General features: G+C 35.5%; 1 protein-coding gene across 3 annotated transcripts; it reads right to left on the reverse strand.

Annotated features, from left to right (window-relative positions):
• Positions 1-107: 107 nt before the first annotated feature.
• LOC114312790 (Metallopeptidase M24 family protein) lies at positions 108-22,408 on the reverse strand. Of its 3 annotated transcripts, none has more exons than XR_014349231.1 (16): positions 22,114-22,408; positions 21,955-22,004; positions 19,860-19,920; positions 19,064-19,159; positions 18,828-18,977; positions 15,174-15,305; positions 14,426-14,553; positions 13,791-13,833; positions 9,457-9,540; positions 7,277-7,318; positions 7,007-7,077; positions 6,159-6,212; positions 5,952-6,057; positions 5,691-5,834; positions 1,024-1,167; positions 108-594 (listed from the first exon to the last, which is right to left on the reverse strand). XR_014349231.1 is itself a non-coding variant. In XM_028259095.2 (16 exons), exons 1-16 carry the CDS (start codon positions 22,321-22,323, stop codon positions 460-462), a joined length of 1,575 nt encoding a protein of 524 aa, XP_028114896.2. In that variant the 5' UTR covers positions 22,324-22,408; the 3' UTR covers positions 108-459. The 3 variants fall into 3 exon arrangements, 2 of the variants coding, with proteins under 2 accessions (XP_028114896.2, XP_082758960.1); XM_028259095.2 differs by having other exon boundaries at positions 5,766-5,834; XM_082902834.1 differs by lacking the exon at positions 5,691-5,834.
• Positions 22,409-24,208: the final 1,800 nt, after the last annotated feature.

A 24,208-nucleotide genomic window follows, 5' to 3' on the forward strand; every position in this document is an offset into this window, starting at 1 on the left:
AGTAATAACGCTTTAGCTTAGTTTTGGAATTCCGTCAGAAGTCGGCCTAATTTTGGAAATACAATGTAAAAAAGGCTTATATTGGGAAAAGCCTCAAGAAACAGGCCTGGTGAATGAGGTGCTTCATTAATGAGTATGATGTCGGGTCCATGTTTCGCTGCTGTATAATGCAGAAGGGGAAAAAAAATTATGAAGGACTACAAATGTGGACAACCACGTAAAAAATATCTAATTAGGGTTTCCTTCAAGCAGAAAGACATCAAGAAACTTAACCTCTTAACATAATATAAACAACATTTCTTTATAAAGCTAGGAAATCATCAGTATGTATATCACATAACAAAATATGACACCTGAGGCAAGTCTTTTGAAGCCCATCTCTTCATTATTTATTTTATCTCTCTTTCGCTTTTGGGGCAAATTCTATCTACATTATCAGGCAAGCTAGGAATCGACAACTTAACACTCTCCACCATTTTCCGAACAAACAAAGTTCCTCTTGAGCGGCCATGATCCCCCTGCCATCACAGCTTCGATCTCCCATGTCTCCCGTGGAACTTTTGTCATGTTCACACAACCATTTGCAGTGACATGCTACAGAGTATCAAAAAAGAAAAAAGAATAAATAACTGTAGTTGAAGCATATCAATTATATGTAATATATAAAAAATTGGAACACAGGAAAAGAATGGCAGTGTGAACATGAAATACTCTGAATTACAATTACAACATCACAAGCGGGGACTCATAACTAGGACAATACTAAAAATATGCATATAAACACAAGGATGCCATTTCTATCTAAATATGATAGACACATCCTAGTCCAATTTCAAATCATTCATGGAGGAGCTGTAGAAGTGCATTTATATACAAGTGAAGATTTCAAAACCAACAAAACCAACTTGATCACATACTGCATCTTCTATAGAGAGACAGGGAACACAAACAGCATGGTTTGCAAAAAAATATATCAAAAAAAGTAAAATTTATATGGGTGTTGAAGAGATGAGAATGTTATACCAAATCACTTTCAATTCGTACTCCACCAAAACCCTTAAATCTTCCTATTTCTTCACAATTGAAAAACTTTGAAGTGTGTGAACTTTCCATGGCAGGAATCAGCAATGCATCTATAAAGTAGCATCCAGGCTCCACAGTAATTACCTGCAATAAAACATCCGACCTCATTGTGTGTTTCCATAATTTATAATGTATCATTTCATTCGAACCCACAGGCAAGTGAGAGAAGATCAATAGGCCACAACTTATTTAATTTTTGGTAATTGAAGCAAAATAGCTAAACCGCCCACCAAGTATGACAACTACATTTTCATGTTTCAAAATAGCAGGATGAGAGACAAGGGCCACGAGTTCAGTGGTTAAATTCGGCCCAATAACCTTGAGGTTGAGGGTTCAAATTCAAATACAAGGGCAGCCACATTGTACATAATGGTCAAAGGTTAGGTCTACACCCAGTCTACCATCCCAGGCCCCCAAATTTGGGGCCATTGGCACGACAGTAAGATTGCACAATTGCACCCTAAAGCGTATAGGTTCAAATACAAAACAGCCTCTCTGAGTACGGGGGTAAAGTTACATACAACCTTGAGGTTGTGGGTTCAGATCCAAAGGCAACCGCTGGTACACAACAGTCAAAGGTTAGGTCTATACCCAGTCCACCCCTCCTGGACCCCCATTAATAGGGACTAAATTTTGGGGCATTTACACAACGGTAAGATTGTTCCATTACAACCTGGGAATTCACAAGTTCAAACCACAGAAATAGCCTCTCATGTGGGGGTAAAGTTGCGCACATCTGACCCTCCCTAGGATTATTATACAAATTATCATCAATTTAAAGAACTATTGGTTTCAATTAGACCGAGCCTTCTACTAAGCATACTAACAAAGAAAAAGAAACAATGAATGGGCTAGTTCTTTTAGGTTGTGTTTAGATCTAAGATTTGAAGAGGGAAAAGGAAAAGGAAAAGAAAAAAGAACAAAGAATAAGGGCCAGGAAAATGTGACAAAAATTTACCTTCTATTACATTAACTTGATTATCCATAAATATCAATTGAAAATGATATGTTAAAAATGTTACACGGTCTTGGATAGAACTTAACCTCAAAAGCTAACTATTAAGGTGAGGGTGCCCTCACACTTATATGCTTAACATTACTTTATTACTTACGTAATGTGAGACTTCGTTTCACACCCTTGGATAGAACTCAACCTCAAAAGATAGCTATTGAGGTGACGGTACCCTCAAGCTTATATGCTTAACATTGTTTCAGTACTCAAGCAATGTGGGACTTCGCTTCACAAAAATAACTTAATATAAAATTTTAAAAAGTAATTTCCATATCGAAAAATATATTTTAAATAAAAATTGTAAAGGACCTCATTTTGATTTTTTGCCTCGAGCCTCAAATTGCCTACTTCCTTACCTTCCGCAAATTCCTCTTCAAATCCTTGATCCAAATATAGCCTTGAGATAATAAAGAATAACACCACTAAGCTATATAGATACATTGCCTTCTAATACTTATTTCCAGCCAAAATAACTCTTGTAGCACCATTTATGTACACAAAAAAGAATGGTGGTTATACAAAATGGTTGACATTAGTGCAGGCATAGTATGAAAGAGGACATCTAATCCTATTATTATCAGATGATTCCCCTTCTGCATGCATAGAGTCCCACTTAGCGCATTTAATATCAAGATATTAATCCAAAAGAAAGTACACATTGAAAACATGTTCTACACTAGTGCATAGAAAATAAATATAGTACTAAAGCAATTTTGTTATAAACAAAACATGACTAATTATGCCAATAATTCTATGAAGCACGAACACGCCGAAATAGGTGTCATAGCAGTGTCGGACACGGGAACACGCCATTTGGTGTGTCCCTTTAATTTTTGTAGAAATTTAATGTATAAAGAGAAATAAAGAATTGTATTATTGATTCATATATTGTTATGTTTACAATGATTCCTATATATAGAAGAGAAGAATAGGTAGTAGGTGGAGTAGGTGAAGTGGAGTAGGTGAAGTGGGTGGAGTAGGTGTAGTGGAGTAGGTGAAGTGGGTGAAGTAGGTGATAGGTTTTAACAGCCCCCCGCAAACTCAAGGGGGATAGGAACTAACCAACTTGAGTTTGGAGAGAGTAACAAAACAAGAAAATAGATTAATACATAAAATAAAAGAAGATAGGAGACACTGTATGGTCGTGTCAGACCGTTGGTGAAGACACTGTATGGTGGTGTCATAACGGTGTAGAGGACACTGTATGGGGGTGTCATAACGTTGTAGAGGACACTGGATGGTGGTGTCAGACCGATGTAGAAGACAGTTTACGGGGTCATGTCGGACCGTTGTAGCAGACAATGTTGTGACAGTTGTTGTGACAGTTTACAGAGTCTTGCTGGACCCTTGTAGAAACTAACCGGAATCAATGTCGGGACAGTTTACAGAGTCTTGTCGGACCCATGAAGGAGCTAACCGGAATCAATGTCGGGACAGTTTACAGAGTCTTGTCGGACCCTTAAAAAGTCGCACCCTCAAAAGGCGTGCCCAATCTTTCAAAAAAGCGTGCCATCAAAAGGCGTGCCCAATCCATAAAAAGGCGTGCCATCAAAAGGCGCGCCCATGTTGTCGTCTAGCGTCAAGTGGCGCGCGATGTGCGTGTCTGCCTTGGCTATTTAACCAAGACGGATGCTGAAGCTGAGGCAGAGGCTAAGACAAAAAACTGGCTAAAAACCTCTGAGAAACTCTTCGTTGTCTTGAGAGAGATACTCTGTAACACTCTGTAACCAACCCTTCTCTGAAACACTCAGCAACCCATAACATGGCCTCGTCTTCCCGTTCAGCTACCCAGAATATGGCCTCTTCGTCCCGTGGTCTGCTCACTCTCTTTCCCGACCTCAACGAGTCAACAAGAGAGATAACTGGTGCGGTGGCCAGTGAACCTCAACCAAGCGCCTCTGGTTTTGCTCCGTTGAACTTTCCGATGCGGTCGGTGGAGCAAAAAATGGCGGTGCAAACTGATATTGAGGCCAATTAGTATACTTTGAAGTCATGTGTGGAGACCATGACGGCGGTCACAAACCTGTCGCACCGGCTGCAGAGTAGGACAAATGAGGTGCAGCAGTTAAACGCCCAGCTGGCTCTGCTCCAACGCATGTATAAGGATGCGCGAGCAGAGATAAGTGTGCTAAGGGCAGAAAACAAGGAGCTGAAGCGGAAGGCCACTGTAATGTTCCGATTTGGAGGTCCGCCATATGCGGCAGTGGAGGAGTATGGGGGAGTGAACGTGCTCGGCGGCGTGGGAAACACGGAGGCAGCACCGTCAAGGACCGCCCAGGACGGAGGCAAGAAGAAAAGACCGGCGGAAGAGGCGAAGAAGTGAGGTCGGTGGATGACCGTCTGCAGAAAAAGAAAACAAATCTTTTGTTTGTGGGTGTTGGATTTGTTTTGTTTTGTTGTTGTTGTTGTTGTTGTTGTTGTTTTTTTTTTTTTTTTTTTTTTTGTGTCAAATGGTGATCGGGGTTGATCCCTGAAATGAATAAAATATGGGTTGTTATGCAAATCCAAATGGCTTGAAGGTACAAGACTGAGCAGAAAAATGAGATGGAATGAATAGAAGATTTTTTTTTTTTTTTTTTTTAAATAGAAAAGAGAAGATAAAATAAAATAAATAAAATTGGGTTTTTGTCAAAACAAAGATGTGGATGATGGGTTGACAAGTAGACTGGTTTTGGTTCTGTTTTAAGAAAAAGAAAAAATAAAATAATAAAAAGAAAGTTGGGTGTAGTGATGGTGGTGTGCATGTGTTTTAAGCTTTAGCTCCAGGCTCTCCTTTTCTCCCTCACGAGAGAGAGAGAACTTATGATTATAAATTGCTATTGCTAGTGGTAGGGCCCACCAGCACTATTCACTTCAAAATGGTGGAATGATGATAGAGAGAGCGAGTGACAGCTTCCGCTAACTCCGAATCAAAACAGCGGGAGAATGATTCCTATATATAGAAGAGAAGAATAGGTAGTAGGTGGAGTAGGTGAAGTGGAGTAGGTGAAGTGGGTGGAGTAGGTGTAGTGGAGTATGTGAAGTGGGTGAAGTAGGTGATAGGTTTTAACAATTTTTATTTTTATTTTTGCAAGGGGCACGCCGGGGACACTTGTGTCCAAAATCTAGCCAGAAAGAGTTCAGAAATTTGGCCGTAAATCTCAAAATCAGAATAGAAAGAGAAAAGAAGAAACTGGTTACCTAGTTCGTCGGAAGAAGAAGACGAGGCTCTCGTCTCTCTCTTGCTTCTGGTCCCTCAGTTCTCTCTCTGACCTCTCATCTCTCCCCCGTGCCTTTCGCTTCTCTCCTCTTTTTTTTTTTTTTATTTTCATTTCCTCTAATTTATACACCTTTTTCTCTCTATTTCTAGATTTATATTTATATATTTAAATTTTGTTCTTTATAAGTTTATATATTTTTTATTTATTTATGATTATTCTAATATATTTTTTAATTTCGCTATTTATTTATTTTTACCTTTATAAATATAAATGTAGTATTTTTTATATATATTGAATTAATGTTAGTTTTTTTAATTTTTGATTGTTTGGTAACATAATATTAATTTACATAGCAAATATATATAAATAAAACATAAAAAAAATTGCCGTGTCACCATTTTTTGAAATCACCGTGTTCGTGTCTGTGTTTTATAATAGTACTCCTCTAGCAGGAAAGTTCACTGGTTTACCATTCCCTCCTGGAGTTCTCTACTTGTACGTAAAGCCTTTAACCCAGATTCCGAGGGTCTCTTTGCTCCCTGAATGTCAAGCAATTTATCTAATTTCATTAGTGATATGCAAGTGCTAATACAAGAAGAGGCGCATCTTTGAATAATAAATGTAGAAAAAAAGAAATATTATTTCATCACAATGACCTTTAAGTAACCCCCAGGATCATGGGTATCGATTCCCAAGAAGTGACCCAGACCATGGGGCATGAAAACAGAACCCAGTCGTTCAGCCATCATCTCATCAACATCACTGGAACCAAAAATACAAATTAACAAACTTTTATGAGTAATTTTTCATCAAATTTTTCTGATAATGTAAAGAGAAGTATAATACTGAGAAAACAAAAATACCCGACAAGGAGGCACCCTCTCTTCAGTGACTTGAGAATAAGTTTCTCTGCTAATCTGAAATATTAGGGAGAAAACCAGAATTGAGATACAAAAGTGCAAAGCAACATAAATTGTTATGGAAAACAGATGTGTCATCAATGTAAGATGGCATCATTAATAATAACACTTCTATTTTGCAAATTTGACATTGACACAGAACTCTGGCATATTTTGAAATATCAATAATTTTCCTGATGTAATCCCATAACTGAAAATTAAGAATTGCAATTATGAATAGCATACCAGTGACAAAACCTTGCTGATAACCTGTAGAAACTCTAGAGGTTAAAGATACAGCATTGAATAGTCGCAACATAAGTATTAAACTCGGATATAAATATTGTTTTAGTATAAAACCTTCTCTATCTTTTACAAGCTACCAAATGCTTGTTAAATTGTATTTCTATTTTCTTGTCAAATAAAATGTGACTCCGTATATTCAAGACAAACCTACAAATTACAGTTTCTTTCCATTTTCTATCCCACAATTGCCTTTGCTTTGTTTGCCTCATTGTTTTGTTATTCATATTTGGAGCTTTAAAAGATTGCTTGCCTCACTTTTTATACTCTTCAGGGTCCAACTAAAAGAAATAAAGAATCAAGGTTTACTTGTACCAAATCTCAATCTACAAAGTCATATCTACTGACATATCTTAGGCCCTCGACTCATCAGGACAATCAAAGCCAGGCATTCTAAGTGGTATCTCTTGTAAATCACTAATATAAAATGCATACTGTAACAGCTTGAAAATAGAAAGGACAGCAATTCTGAATAAATCTATAGAAACATTTTCACAACCGAGTCTTACTGGTGCATATCCACCCAGCTTACTCCAGGTTTCATAGAAGATATGACAGCATTGTGAGCAATCAGGACAGCCTACAAAACATAAAGATTGAATAATAAAAGGCTGCAAGTGGTCAGACCCAGAAAGATGGGCACATATATGTAAACATGCATGCATATAGAGGCAGGTATAGAAGAATATGTGGCCATAACTTAGTTGAGTCTTAGTGATTACAAAAGTGTTGTCAAACCAACTAAAATGATCACTGCTTTTTAGAAGTAAAGCACTTACATTATATACAAGACATTGATCACTTGTAAATTTTCCATTCACCTGCATGCACAATTGGACGTATTATAGAGAAGATCCTCTATGATCATAAAGGGATTAAGAAAAAAACGAAAGCTTGCTGCTAATCTAAGCACTGAAACACATAAGTGATCTAAGAATCTAACTGAGAGACAAGATATTCATATCTTGCTGAATAATTTCAATAATGACAGCAGTTGGACTAGGCAATGAAATCCAAAGAAAAGATTATGACCAAGGTTCTGAAAAGCAGTTGCGGTCGCCGTAACGGTGGCGGTGGCGCGGTTGCGGGGTGTAAAGGCCGTAGCGTAACGGTTGCGGTAACCGAAACTGTGAATTTTTTTATTTTTTGCACAATTTGAAAAAAACTTACTGATACGCACATTTTTTTTCCATGATCATATTTATTGGGTTTTAAAATAAATATTGATTAATTTTTATAAATTTTTTAGTTTGATCCAATATGTTTCATATTTTTAAATCGTTATAAACTGAGTTTTTTACATTTTATTTTAATAATTAATGATTTTATATTATACAAAAAATCAATCACTAACTATTATATATAAGATAAACAATGACAAAAGTAAGAGAATAAATAAAAGCCTAAATATATTTATATATATATTAATCAAGCCAAATAGATAATGACTACACTTATTATTATTATTATTATTATTATTATCAAACAATATATAGATAGACACACACAAACAAAATGGTCGAGTGATAGCAGCTGAATAGAATAGCATAGGTCTTACAACTTCAACAAATCAATAACATGTTCTTCATCTTTCCTATTCTCTCTCTATCTCTTGTTCCTCCATCTTCCCTCTTCCCTCTTCTCTCTCTATTTCTCTTCCCCCATTTTCAACTTTTTTTTTTTTGTTTTTTTTTGGGTGTTTTTTCGAAAGAAGTAATTCGGAACCATTACGTAACGGTGCGTAACAGGCCGTTACGGCACCGTTACAACCGTTATAGCAGCCGCTACGGCCGATATACCTGTGAATCTCAATCACACTGCAAAAGCGGCCGTAATGGGTGGCGATAATTACTACAACCGTTACGTAGCGGAGTTATGTAATGGTTGCGGCCGCTTTTTAAAACCTTGATTATGAGCAATGGTACCATGGAAAAAATCTTGGTAGTGGAGAAAAAAATGAAGTGAAAAGTAAATCTATCATCATAATATTTCCTTTATCGCAACAAAAATGTGATAACCTAGACTAGGCTGCATTGAACATCCTAATTTTCACAACAATGTATTCACCAACTTTCTGAATTGATTAGCTTGGCAAGCAATCAACTTGCAACCTAAAGAATGCAACCCGAATGGCTAAGTTTTGTCATAAATCTTCCAGCTATGCAGCATTTTTTTGAAAATGTCAACTCCCTAAATTTCAGCTTTTTATTTTTTATTTATTTATTTATTTTTATTTTCTGAAACCAAACAAGATTTTGTTTCCTACTGTTGCCTGTTCTTTTGTCACTTTGAAATATTTTTCCAAGCCTGAAGCCTTTGGCTCAACTAATCAAGGAAACAGTTTTCTGCGTGTCTTCCTACCCCTGCACTGTTACTCTTTGGGATTATTCTTTATATAGTTCGAATTACTAAACTTCTTTGGCATATAGCCTTTGCAAGCAGTGGAACCCTAAGTTTGCTCACCCCGTTCAAACTTTCCCCTACTGCTCCAAACTCTTCCATCCATCCCCACCTAAAACCTTTTTCCTCCATTTTTTTAGTGAAGCCACCTGTATTGTGTACATTATTAGCGAATGATAATACAAACCATTAAGATTTCCTCAAAATAATTACAATAATGTCTGTCCTACCAAAAGCTGAAAAAGTAAACACTAACTTTAGTTTCCCATGGATGAAATCCATAGGTAACTTCTACTTCTTTTCTGTACTCTTCTGTCCCAAAATATTATCATCTCAAGCATGAACGCTCTGTAGATATGCTGTTTACTAATCAGCCTTCATCCCATAAGACAAGACCACCTGTGTGTCCGTGTCGCCAGACAGGCAAGGATTACAGAACATATTTTGAAAAATTCATTCGCACAAGGACTACACAAACACTAAATTCATTTCAAATTAGCACAAAATATGAGTTGACAAGTTAAAGACATTTAGTAAAATGAAAAACACAATTACTCACTGGGAAGGAGCAAGTTATGTCAGAACCATAAAAATGATATTCAGCTCCCATATCTAGTAATGCCATATCTCCATCTTGCAACATCTGTACAGAAGACAGATAAGGTAAATTGTGCACGCTCCAAACACTTCTCACCATCTAGGAGATTATCAAACAACTTGAATTTCAAAATTCTGTTTAAGAGACAGTAAATTTTAGCTTTAAATAGATCACAATTCCAGCTTCTCATCATCAGCATGTTACAATCAAGCAAAGAGCAAGGACAGTAGTTTTTCGGTTTCCAACAGGTTGCTCATTGAATATTAATCATTACCAGTCTTCTTGCACAAATTACAATGAATAATGGACATTTTTAAGGAATACAATACAAAGTTAAAGTCAGCAACTAATAAAGGTCCTCATAAACAATTCTACTTACAATGTCGATTACAAAAATTGATGAATAAATCGATATGCCAACTATGAAAGCAGCATTAGGCCTTTGAAGTTGGACATCCAAATGTTATGTTTCAAACATTGTACACGGTGGAATAATAAGCCACAACAAAAAGACGTTATAAAGTTCATATCACATAAGAACTATGAAGCAAGGACACCTCTCTAGAGGTCACGTATAGGTGTTTGACACGTGTCGGACACAGACATGCGCCGTACACGCTCTGGACACATGTCGGACACGCTAGAAAGAGTCAAACTCATGGGATACGCTGAGGACTACTTTTTTCAAAAAAAAAAAAATTTTTTTTTTTACTAAAATAGCATATCTAAAGTTGATAAATTTAATAAAATTAAATATTTAACATAAAATACATATTAAATATTTAAAAATATGACATATAATAAATATATAATATTTTATGTTTTGCACGTGTCCCCCAACGTGTGGTGTCCTACAATTTTTTAAAATTTGTGTGTCTGCGTGTTTGTGTCATGTCACGTGTTCGTATCTGTGTCCGTGCTTCTTAGCATGAAAATCAACAATCAATTAAAAACTTTTTAAAACTCAAGCCAGATATCTGATCAAAGAACAAAAAATATCCTATGGCGAAGCTTTAACAAAGATCTAGAACCACCTCAAAGAATCAATCTTAACTTGTATAAAAGAACAAATCACAAGAATATAACCTCAGCATCAATCACAAACATCAGCTAGTGACATCAAATGTAAGTTGTATGCTATGAAGCACTGACCGCTTCAATGTCAGACATACAGACACTTTGGGGACACGTATCGGACACACCACATGGTGTGTCCCCTTATTTAATTAATTTATTTTCAGGAGACACGCCAAGGATATGTCAAGTTGTCTTTTCTCCCATTTTATTTAGTGCTTTTGAATGTTGAATGTTTATTATTTTTTTTTCTTAAATTTAAATACTTAATAGATTATTCATAAAAAAAAGATATAAACTATAAGTGTTAGTTTTAACGTGTTCTTTTTTAAATAAAAAAAAAAATAGAATTAGAGTTAGTTTTTGTTTATATTGATTGTTTGTGGATGTAATATTAATCTAGATAGCAAATAAAAATATATGAAAACATATTTTATTGCCGTGTTCCCGCAGTATCCATGTCTCCATCTTTTTGATATCGCTGTCCCGTGTTTGCATCCATGTCTGTGTCCGCATCCGCATCCGCATCCGCATCCGTATCCGTGCTTCTTAGGTTGTATGTAAATGGGGGCGACTAGAAATGTTCCCAACGAGTTAAAGACTCAATACAAAAGCTTATATATTGTTTCTTGCATTTTTATGTTACTAAAGTTATATACAGAACCCCTTTGCAGCTTTTAAGCCTAGGTTTGAGTTCAAATATACATCTACAACACTAGTGCATGGTAAGTCTATATATGAAGTTATAATTCCACCATGACTTAGGCTACGTTTGTTTCATACATAGGATTAGGCGGGATGAGTTATCTATTAGTCATTCAGCGACAAAATGCTATCTCGGGATACACCCCCCCCCCTCCCCCCCAAAAAAAAAATAAAAAACAACAACAACAACAAAAAATCCCTCAGATGCGGGATAAAAGAATCCCTAAGATAAGTTAAGTAGGATGATTTTATCCTAGGATTATTTAGTACAATCTCGTCACTCTTATTAGCGAATCACAGGTGGCCTTAGTAATAAAAGCGAACTCGTGCATGTCTGCAACGCTTCGGTAATGTACATCACAGTTTTTATATAATGTTATTATTTCACAAAATGCCTTGATACAAAACTAAGTTCAAGTTAGGATTGCAAACGAGACGAGCCAAGCCAAGCTGAGCTGAGCTTTGCTGAGCTCGAGCTCGGCTCGTTTACTTATCAAACTCAACTCGGCTTGGCTCGTTAATATTAATGAAACTCGAGCTCGGCTCGGCTTTTATTATTATTACTTATATTATTTAAAAAACATTATTTATATTATTTAATACAAAAATAATGTATTTATGCTATTATTTAATATAAATAACATATTTAATATATAATTTAAATAAAAATAAACGAGCGGAGCTTATTCGAGCTCAAGCTCGGCTTGTTTACTAAACGAGTCGAGCCAGCTCGCGCATAGCTCGGTTTGTTTGCAGCCCTAGTTTAAGTACAACTCTGCAACACCATGGAGTATGTAAATGCCCCCATTATCCACCCTAGAGAAGTTAAGCTTCAAGATGCACCAAGGCACCTCAGCAAGGGCCATAAGATATTTAATATTGTAATGCAGTCACAGAATCGTGTAAAGCCAAAGAATAATCATCTCCATGTATGCTCTGTAAAGATAATTATTGTATGTTCTGTAAAGATAATTATTGTGTCTGTATAAAATTTAAACAATTAGCTCCAGTTGTAATAGAATGAATAAAAACTAACACAAATCATTTAATTCTTTTCATCTATGCTTTATAGGCCTCTAATGACCTTTCATCATCTCTAATTAGCCCTTCAATTATGTAAGAAGTACTAGATATGTTTTCTTTTGTAATAAAAATTGTAGTCACTGTTGGATTGCTTGATATACATTATTGGGCCAATTTCTTAACAGCTTAAGCTTTTAGGATTAGTGGTGACTTAACATGATATCAGAGCTCAAGTTAAGAGAGGTGTTCACTTTCAAGTCTCTCCGTTGGCATTTGGTATTCTACCCTTGTTTGGTTTCCTCTTCTTTGTTCAAGTTAAGAGAGGTGTTCACTTTCAAGTCTCTCCGTTGGCATTTGGTATTCTACCCTTGTTTGGTTTCCTCTTCTTTGTTTAGTTGTTTGCTTCTCTTTCTATTTGGTTCTATGATTGTCACTCTCCACGTGCAAGACAGGTTGCACATGAGGAAGGGTGTTGGATAGCTTGATATACATTGTTAGGCCCATTTCCTAATAGCTTAAGATTTGGGATTGGTAATAGTCACAACAGGAAAAAAAAAATAATAAATAAATGCCTTTCATGCATTTCCAACATTATGATTTATGAACACGGTAAAAACTACTTTCCACAAACACCAGGAAGAGCCCCTAAACCAAACCAAACCAAACCAAACCAAGCCTTGCCTTAAATCCCATCAAATGGGATCGGCTACATGAATCCTTCTTCTCCACGCGGCCTTATCAAAGGCCACTTCATTAGTCAAATTAAGTAGATTCATATTTCTATTTAAAACGCTAGTCAACGTTAATCTAGGCCTACTTTGTCTCCTAACACTTCTATCTACCGTTACAGCATTGCATCTCTTCACTACTGCCTCTGTTAGTCTTCGTTGAATATGACCAAACCATCTCAAACGATTCTCTCTCAACTTATCTTCTATCGGTGCTACTCCTACCCATTCCCGAATACACTCATTCCTAATCCTATCTTGTCTAGTCTTACCACACATCCACCTTAGCATCCTCACTCTGTTACACTCATCTTATCTACATGTTGTTTCTTGGTTGCCCAACACTCCGTCCCATACAACATAGTTGGTCTAATAGCCGTTCTATAAAACTTACCTTTTAGTCTAGTGGGTATTCGTTTATCGCACAATACCCCAGACGCACTTCTCCACTTACACCATCCCGCCTTAACCCTATGGGTCACATCTACATCAATCCTTCCTTGCTGCAAAAATAAAAAATGCATGCTGCCACAGCCATATATGTCCTTGTTGCTCAACAAAGCATAAACATACACATCCAGAAATACTCATGCACAACCCCAAGCACACAACATTTTTACACAATACTCACAAGAAAACGAAGATCACTGTAAACAGGCAGAATACGAGTCTGGACAAAAATTAAATGAACCTTAGTTTTCTGGTTCATAAATCCAACCAAATACATCAGCAACATTAGGGAACGAAGCAACAAATTTACCATACCTTATCATTTGGAGCTGCTGCATGCCCATAGTGAAGAACAGAACTGTTTCATGAAACATTAATACTGTCAGCTGTCAATTTTGCCATGAAATAAAGAATGACAACAGTTACAACCATACAAATCAGATATTCCAATAAAAGCATTGCTGCTCTTTTTGCAAGAAAAATGTTCAAATTTGCCACGTGACAAAAATAGTAATTGAGGGAAAGAGACATGTCACATGTCAAGAAACTGTTGAATGGCTTGATACACACAATTGGACACGTGTCCTAACAGCTTAAGCTTTTGGAACAATTGGTGGCTTAATATGCTATCAGAGCTTGGGTTGTTGGGGGGGGGGGGGGGGTGTGGTTGAGATCTTAGGTTCAAGTTTGCATTCTTTCTTACATGTTTACGTCTCCACGTACAAGACAGGCTTACTTGTGAGGAAGGGTGTTGAATGGCTTAATATACCTAGTTGGGCCCATTTACTAACAACTTTAGCTTTTGGGACGATTGGTGACTTAACATAAACCAGTCACCTGTACCATATTCCTGAACGATCCCTTTTGTAATATTGAATGACAGAAACACTTACCAGAAGGGGGCAAAAAAATAATAATAATAATAATAAAAAGAAAAAAAGAAAATTTACCTATTGTCACCAGTAGCACAAATGCATGTGTATGAACAATGCCTACATCCACCATACATGTAGGTGTGGTGTAAAAACATGCTTTCCAACTGATATTCTTTCATGCCCACTTTTGTTTTCCTCATAACCTACTCAAATGAAACATTTGTGATCTAACAAAATCACAAGCACATTATTACTCATAAAATAAAACAAGAAACATGTATATTATTAGGATACTAAATAAATGAAGAAAATAAAAGAAAAGAAAAGAAAAGAAGGAAAAAGAGAGAGAAAAAAAACTGAAGCAATCAACACTCAGTTAATTTTCTCAGAAGAACTCAAATCCTTTTTTTGCCTTGAAAGGGGGTTGATTTTTGACCAACCAAAACAAGATTCTAGGTAATACAATCAACATATTGAATGCCAATATGACTAACAGGGATATTACCAAAGCTTATATACATATATACACATCCAAAAGAGGAGGTATCCACAAAATCTGAGAAATCAAATCAAGATATCATTGATTAAGTAGTTGCTTTGGCCTCTTCAGCATGGTGAGTCTCATCTTCCTTTTTAAACCCCAGAGAAAAAGAAGATAATAAAGTTCTTTGGCAAAAGCTCAATGTTGCATGAAAGAAACACAACAAAAAATTGAAGGCCAACTTAGATGAAAACTAAAGAGATCACAAAGAAGCTTTCAACAATAAAGAGACAAGATGTTTTACGGAAGCATGTTTAGCTGGAACTGTTGAAGAATGCTTACCTCAACATGAGCTTCAGAGCTTATATCATTGGCAAACTGGATGAGAGCAAGCTCCATATCCGATTTGAAAACACGGCACTCAGTCAAAATAGGATGCAAGGTATTCAGATCTGTCTTAAACTTCTCAATCCCCTAAATAGATACGAGACAAAATAATTCTATAATTTCCATTTGGAAATATGGAGTTCAAATATCAGTGCATCAGACATCAGAAATTTTCTTTTAGGCGATCAAATCTGGAACTTAAGAATTGGTATTACTAGAAAAAGAAACACAGAAATTATGACTCCAAAATTGTTCTGTAAAATCAATAAAATCCATAATGAAACAAGTGACTTCGATACCCAAGTCACCGTAAGAATGCTATGCATGTTATGACATTCACTGTAGTAATTAAGTCCCGAAATTGCCCATATCAAAAGGTGTTATATACTGATGGAACTGATGCTTTTGTGTTAGGTTAACCAACCGAAGTGACGATTCATGATATGATGGTTTATGTTGAAGAAATCCCTACCACCATTAATGAGTGATGGTAACTACCGCTAGACTAGAGAAGGCTTTTCCTGTTTAGAGATCCAAAAGTAAGGAATCTAGTTCCATGCTGATGCTACTCACTGAAACTTCTTGGCATAATGAACAATTCAACGGTAGAAGCTTAAGTCATACTTTGCAAAAAAATGTCTTTTTTTCGAAGCTTCTAACCTTTTAGATTTCCTGTTTTCTATGAATTTTATGTTTTCAATTTCCTGCAGAAAGTTTGGCGAGCAGAGTTTCATCAATTCTTACTCTCCTACTTCTTGACTTCAACAAATTAATGCAGCACCAGTAGATGTAAGGCAAATTTATTTCATTGTTAACGTTTGATTTAATGAAAGAATGGCCCAGGGTTGTTTAGGCTTTGGTTGCTAAAGGATTGAACTTTGGGGGGGGGACATGATTTTGGTGGAATTTTTAAGCTTGTTAAGGGGGCAGTAAACAGTATGATTGGTATTTTAGGGTTTCAAAAGGGTTAGGCTATAAAATAGGTACTGTATTTTTTTTTTTTTTTTTTTTTTGGGGGGGGGGGGGGGGAAGTAATGGACTGCTGGAAATAAAAGAGAGTGATATTGTGTAGAAAAGAGAGATGGAAACTAGTGTTTTAAAAGGCACGCCTAAGCACGCGCTTAGGCGCAAGGCACACCAAGACGCACCTGAGGTGCCTCAGACAGCTTGAGGCGAGGTGCAATAGGAAAGGCACATTTGAGGCGCGCCTTAGGCTTAGGTGTGAGGCGCACGCCTCATTCGCTTCATTTAAATTTTTGCTCCATTCTTATTCTTTGTGTGTGTAACCATATGAAATTACAACCCCTTTAATATAAAATGTAAACACATGCTTTGAGTCCCAATTTTCATATCCAAAAAATCTCTAGGCATTAAGCACGAGCTTTGGGATTGCAAGATGAATATATGGCTTTGGGATTCCTTTCAATGTAGTAAATTGTACTAGTTTCGAACCAATGATTGAAGCTATCAGACAATTTGGTCTAGATTTAAAATTAAAACCACTAAGGTATTATATGGTGTGAATTTCTTATCTAAAAAAAGAAATGAACCACGTTAATAAATTGATAAAGAAAGATAAATAGTATAGGGCAAAGTAAGATTGAATGTTATTTTTGAGAAAATTTTGAAACGTTGACTGTTATTTTTCATGATTTTTGGAATATTGAACGTCATTCTATATATATATATATATATATATTTTGAAATTATAAGAATATTTGTTTTGTGTTAAAAACTTCGCCTATATTAATATTTTGGTTATCTTCAGCAACTTGCGCCTCGCTTCGGTGAGGCACACGCCTCGCCTTACGCCTCACCCTTAAGCTCTAGGAGATCTTAGCACCTCAATGCGCCTAGAGCTTTTTAAAACACTGATGGAAACATTCCATTGCTTTATACAAACTTTGAAGACTTCCTACACCAACTAGGACTTTTGATTTCTAAAACATATTTAAAAAAGACCAATAACAAGACCCATTGGTCAGCATTGCAATCCATTCCAGCAATTTATGAAAATTACAAAAATGCCCCAGGCCTTAAAATCATTGGGAACCTATAACAAAACTCAAATAAAACATTAATAATACTAAACAGACTCAAAACTAAATTATTCTAGATCTCAAGTAGGCCCAGCATCATCCAAGACAAGCCAAATCAATGCTTAAACCTTAGAATCATTTTTGCCACACTGTTTATAAACTCTAAACAACCATATGCCCTACTATTTTTGCAACTACAACATAAGTAATTTATTCCTAGCCTACATAATAAGTGGCAGTGAACACCACCATCCTCAAATTTTAAAATGAAAGAAAGATGACTTAGTTAGTCAGCCAATGTGCATTGAAGACCAATAATTCACTGGTGAAAAAAAAAAAAAAAAAAATGACAAGGTCTACATTGAGAATGATTGTACGCAAGGGGAAGACTGAAGTTGACATTAGTTGATATAGTAAGAACACACTTAATAATATACAGTTTTCTTGAAAAGGGGTTCTAGCAAAGTACAATGGCCTTGCACCAATAAGGATCCACCCTTTTACGTAATGGGTGCAACCATGCATTCATGCAGACCACTCAAACAGCCATTACACCAATGAGGATCCACCCTTTCACATTAATGGGTGAAACCATGCATTTGTGCAGACCACTCAAACAGATCTAATCAAATTTAAAATAGATTATTCTTCCTTTCATAGGAATTAGCAATTCTAAATGTTATATGACATTACCTTTATGTGATAGACAAAAGAATAATGTACAATAGAACTAAGTTTATCCCTCTCTTTTTTATTTTTTCCCATAGTTAGCAAAGACTACCTTATCTAAATGAAGGACGCATGCAATTCAAGCTTTCTCCTCATTATTCTACACAAGCATATTTCTCAAACAATTCAAAGGTCTAGGTGGATACACACCAACCATTTTGCACAATAAGTTGAGAAGACCAACCAAAATTGATAAATCTTTCCTACATGTGTAAATGGAGTATGGAAACATGACACCTCCTGCAGAAGTGACTCAAGGACCAAAACAAAAAAAAACATCGCACACAATCTAAGTGACTCAAGGACCCAAATTGTGGTATATGCTAATAACAGGTCAGAAAAGGAATAGGAAACCCTAGCTAAAGTTGGTATAATATCCTTGGTAATTCCAATAAGAGTAAATTGACACACATCCAAAATCATGTCTAGTAAATGCTTAGATAACATCGTGAAGCAAAGTCTCACATCGCCTGAGTACTAAAATAATATTAAGTATATAAGCGTGAGGCCACCCTCACCTTAATAGCTAGCTTTTGGGTGAGTTCTACCCAAGACCATGTGAAGCGAAGTCACACATCGCCTGAGTACTAAAGTAATATTAAGCATGTAAGTGTGAGGGCACCTTCACCTTAATAGCTAGCTTTTGGGGTGAGTTCTACCCAAGACCGTGTAACAAACACTTGTATGATCATTGAGCCTAGAAGCTTGATGCTTAACTAGAAATAGTATCCCCCATGAAAACACACAAAATTGCATACACAACTAAAATCTTTGTATAACATTGCTTTTTCAAAGGAATTAACAAATGAGTTAGGGAGAAAAAAACAAAGGATCTACGTACCTCAAAATCTGCTGGTTTTGAGTATTTATTGCTATCGGTATTGAGCCCATGCAAGAGAAACAACATAGGTTTTCCTGACCCTTGGAAGCGATCATGCAAAACTTTCGCAATCTCATCAGTATAGAAGACCATGCTAACCATGTATCTTTCCTGCAAAAGGAGGACATCAATACCAGCTAATTAATATACATGCAATGTTGACACATCAAAGGCATCAACTATCATAGTGGGTTCACCTTAAAGAAGGATAATGGCTTTATTTCTCCCAACCAAACAGCATATTCTGGAGGTAACCTGGGAGCAAAGAGAATAGATTCCCCAGTTGCTACATCCTTCAACAACAACGAAAATCAAAGTTATGTTTAAATTAGAAAAGATTCAACAACTTAAAAACAAGCATATAATCTGGTTCACTGTTTGTCATTTTGCATTTTGAAACTTCATCATCAATCCCAACTAAGGCATCATTACTGGGTATGAATATAAAAATGAAGTAGATTCCCAATTTAAACAAACTAATTGTTTCAAATGGTGCCAGGACCAAGATTAAAATAATTTCTGGCATCTTAGCACATCCAAAACACGAGGGAGAAGGGACATTTAGTTAGTATTGACATGAAAATTGATGCCCAGTGATATTTAAGAATCCTCATAAGGGAGAAGGGACATTTGGCTTTTTGACTTTTTTAGAAGAAGCTAATGTGTTTGAGAAGTTGCTAAAAAACTGCTTTTTTGTGAGTGAAATAAGTTGATGTGGCATTTTACATTTTTAGCTGATGACAAATAGGTTGGTGGCTTTTTGGCTTTTTGTTTTTTTTTAGAAAGAACTGGCTTTTAGGTTGTTCCCAAATGGCCACTGAATATCTATTTCTAAGTACATCATTAAGAGTGCAGTTTGATATGTCACTTGAAATATGTTCAGAACTCAGGACTGATTACACAAGAAATAGTATGTCACATCTACACTTAACATAGCTAGACATTACCAAATATATATATTAGAACATTTTCAGACAAATGAAAGTAACTTACAATAGCTCCATAGAAACCAGGCTCTCTCACCCCAAACAAGTAAGCAAAATAACTCTCCTGCCTAAAAGCCAAGTAAACAATTAATTAGTAATATATTCTTTATCCTTACACTGCCAGCCAAGAATCGCCAAATTGCAATAGGCAATTTTCCTATAATTCAGCAATGTTCTGTGAAAAATATCACTTTTTTAACTTTACTGTTGCAGAATAAAGTGCGTTGAGCATTTCATTGTAAGGAATAATGCAAGAAGTCGTGAATTATGTGATCATCTAGGCTCCATGAAAACAAACAGTGCATGAGAAATTGTTTCCATAGTTTATCAGATGCATCACAAATTCTCCCTCACACTCACAAAATGCACACATCAACATATGATGAAATTTAGTCATCCATTGTGTTTCCCGTGGGATTTGAAAGTACACACATCATAAAGGATTGGGTCCATTGACTAACCACAACCAGTCAAATCAAGATCCTAACATCTAATGATCCATAGTTCATGTACAACTTTAAAAATCCCAAAAAATGCCACTAGCCCACTGTTTCACTAACTTCTGTTTTGAAGGGAACCATTTAGGCTCCCTTTGGTTTATTGAAAGTTTTTTCATTTTATCACAAGTTTTACAACATTTTCTATTTTTGATCAGCAACTTTTCCCACATTTCTAACTAGCTTCTGAGTAAAAACAGCTATCTTCAGATTTACAAAAATGGCCCCTTTTCTCCTCCACAACTTCTTTTTCTCACTGGTTCACATCACAGCCAAACAAGGAAGAACAAAAAAATCACTTCTAATTTCTTATGCATTCCTTCCTTGCTTGCAATTTCCAAACAGAGCATTACGCCAGGGATTAGAATCCTCTCCATTACATGGTTGGAATGGAAAGGTGCATTACATAATCAATGATTGTGAATGAGACATATCAACATATCTCTATTTCAAATTCAAAAATAGTGGAAGAAAAATTTGAAATTTAAACTAATTCAACAATTATGACCATTGTTTATAAATTTTAATGGCGTGCAATAATCTCATGCAATGAATTGGAGATCTCTCCATTCCAACCATATGGTGAAAAAGATCTATTGAAGATTAAATTTTAACCAAATTTCAAAATTCTTCTCCACTATTTTTGAATTTGAAATAAAGATTTGTTGATATATCTCATTGACAATCCTTAATTATGTAATGGACCTCACTCCATTCCAACCACACGATGAAGAGGACCTTAATCAATCTTAATCCACAAGGTGAGTGGGATTGGAAATTACTGTTTTAACAACATTTTTGTTAACTTTTTGTCATCTTTAGTAATTTTATCTTATTTTTTATTTCAAAAAACTTTACACTTTTAATACTATAGATGGACCTAAAAAGTAAAATAAAAAATAAAAATGAAAAGAAGCTCGCTAAAGACAATATACATTATGTTGTTATCAATTTTACTCAGTGGGATCATATTTTAGTTTTACACAACCTATCATCATTAGCATTTAAATGATAACATGTAAATTTCATATCCTCTTAATCTGATTGGCAAAAGTAATTCAAACTAATCAAATTACAAGTATAAATAAAATATTAAACAATATTGTGGTTGTTGCAACTGGAATAAACATTGGAGAGCTAACAAACAAACAGAGCACTAAGAGAGAGAGAAAAATGCAGCAATAGCAATGCAACAATGGTTGTTGGAGAACAAGGCGTTGAGAGCAAATGTATATTGTTGAAAAGAAGCTCACTTTACCATAACATTTTCCTTTCAAAATATTGAGATCTTGAATAAAAATTGACTTTTTTCTTTTTTAAAAAACTCCACTGGTTTCAATTTGTAAAACTTCAAAAATTAAATAAAACCTAAAATTTTTGGGCAAAATTCTATATGTACTAAATTTTTTGGAAGTGAACAAAGGCTGGCTCCCTCATAAGCATATCAAACATGGTGAACTCATTCAATTACGTTACACCCAAATCTATCCCGACAGTTTCAACTACGAAAGCAATTTTGAGATTTTCTTCAACTTGGTTAAGCTTCCCAATCATGATCGCATCATAGTATATAAAATTATACGCACATATAGGTATGATTTATACCTGAAGAGTTCGGTGTGATCCGTGCAATGGCGAGTTTGCTCTTCACCACCCTGAAATCGGATTGTTGATCAAATAATTGAAAAAAAAAATACATAGAATCGGAGCGTGAAAATGAATAAGCGAAAGGGTTCAAACTGGGGAGAGATTTGAATTTGTTACCTGGAGAAAGACGAAGGCTTGAAGAGGGCGTGAGGAAGAAGAGAGGTGTTCTTGGAGAGACTTGATGAGATTGGCTCTGTTGGTTTCGTGGAGCTCCATCGGAATCTGAGGAGGAGAGAGTGAGGTCGGAGAAGGAGAAGGAGAAGAAGCAGAAGCAGAAGCAGAAGCAGAAGCAGAAGCCATGGGAATGGCTTCCCTCGGGTTCGCCATTAACGAATGAATGGAATGTGAAGTGAATCCTGCTGATTGCGTAAGTTAAACGGCGAATTTTTTTACGGACTGGACTTTCAACTGTTGGTTATTCCATTTTAGACCGTTCATTTTAAAATATTACGTTAATTGGATGTTAATAGTTATTTGATGAAATTATATTTATATTAATAATTTATTTTTAAAGTTATATTTATTATTGATATAAATTTGATTTAATATTATCTTTTCTATAAATAAAATATCTGATGAGTCCTATTTATTGAACCGATTGGATTACTAATATAGATTTCGTGGTGAGTCTACAAAAACTTAACAATACGTTTTAGTTCGATTTTCAGATTGAAGATAAGCCTGAGCTATTTTATTGTGAGAACTACATTTTTTTCTTTTTGTTTCTTTTTTTTTTTTTTCATTAATGTATACCAAAAATAAAATTTTGCCTTTTGCATTCCTGAGTCCATCATCATTATATACAAGTAGTATTTTTTTTTCACTTAGATGACATATTCTAAAAGTTTATCATACACAAGTAGTATTTTTTCTTACTTAGGTAACATATTCTAGAAGTTTACTTCTTTTAAAAAAAAGTTATATCAGCATGTATTGTGACACTTCACACTCCTTGGATTAATGGGATTACTCTAAATACCTTTATTATTATACTTGGAGCCTCTTAGATTAATTTTGAAATATTGATTGAGGTGGTATCATTTTTGAAAAGTAGGATTGAACCAAAAATTTGATTCACATAGTTGTCCTATGAGCAGTCATCACTCTTTTGTCTTTTTCTTTTTTCGTACTTTGAATTTGGGTGTGAGACTAGAACCATTAGGAAGTTTAGTTCCGGGGCTTCGATTTGGATACAAGAACGACTTAAGACAGAGTCCGGCCAAGGGAGTTATGCCCATTTGAATTTTGAGTATCTATACTGGAAGCAAGTTGCGCTCGAGCGCAAGAAGTTGCATGAGAGCAGTCTGCGCGAATTTTAGAGATTCTAGGAGCTCTTTTTCTATGCTCGAGCCTAACTTTATTTACTCAAGCGAACTAGTTGATATCAGTTACTTTAAAAGTGACTTTTCGACCCAAAAACTTTATTTTTTCTTCCTCTCTTCTTCCCCCCTCCTCCATACCCAAAACCCCAGGGCTAGCCCTGGGGCATAGGCCACAAGGCCATGGCCTAGGGCCCCTCAAAATAGACTAAAAAAAGGGACCCCCTCCTATTATAGTTTAGTATAATATATTATGTATGTTTTAAGTCTAAAAAAATTAAAAAAGGCCCATACTAATTTAAAATAAATTGACCTATTAAAAAATTGAAAGGCCATTCAAAAAAATTAGTATTGTTATCCATTGAAAATAGACCCAAAAAATGGCTCTCTCTTATTATAGTTTAGTCTAATATATTAAGTATATTTTAAGTCCAAAAAAAATTAAGGAAGGCCCAAATTAACTTAAAATAAATTGATCCATTAAAAAATTGAAAGGCCTATTTAAAATAATTAGCATTGTTATCCATTGAAAATGATTTTACAAAAAAATTAGATTAATCAAGTATGATTGATTTATTTGCTTCTAAAAATATAAGAAGAGTAAGGACTAAGCGATACTTATTAGTTATTGTAATGTAATGTTAAATATTTTTTGTGATTTTGACACAAATCTTTTGTCCTTTACTTTCAATTTTTTTTTTTCATTCAATGAAAAAAAAAATGTAAAGGCCTCCAGAAATTTATTAGTTGATTATCGGCTTTGGACCCCAAAAATCTCAAGGCCGGGCCTGCAAAACCCTAGCCCTAAAAACCTTGATTTCATCCATTTTTCACATAGAATCCACCACGGATCTTGCATTAAAGATGAAGAACAAGTGAAGATGAGCATTTTT

The sequence above is a fragment of the Camellia sinensis genome, chromosome 13 (assembly GCF_055761805.1).
Source record: "Camellia sinensis isolate YWXY chromosome 13, ASM5576180v1, whole genome shotgun sequence".
NCBI lineage: Eukaryota > Viridiplantae > Streptophyta > Magnoliopsida > Ericales > Theaceae > Camellia > Camellia sinensis.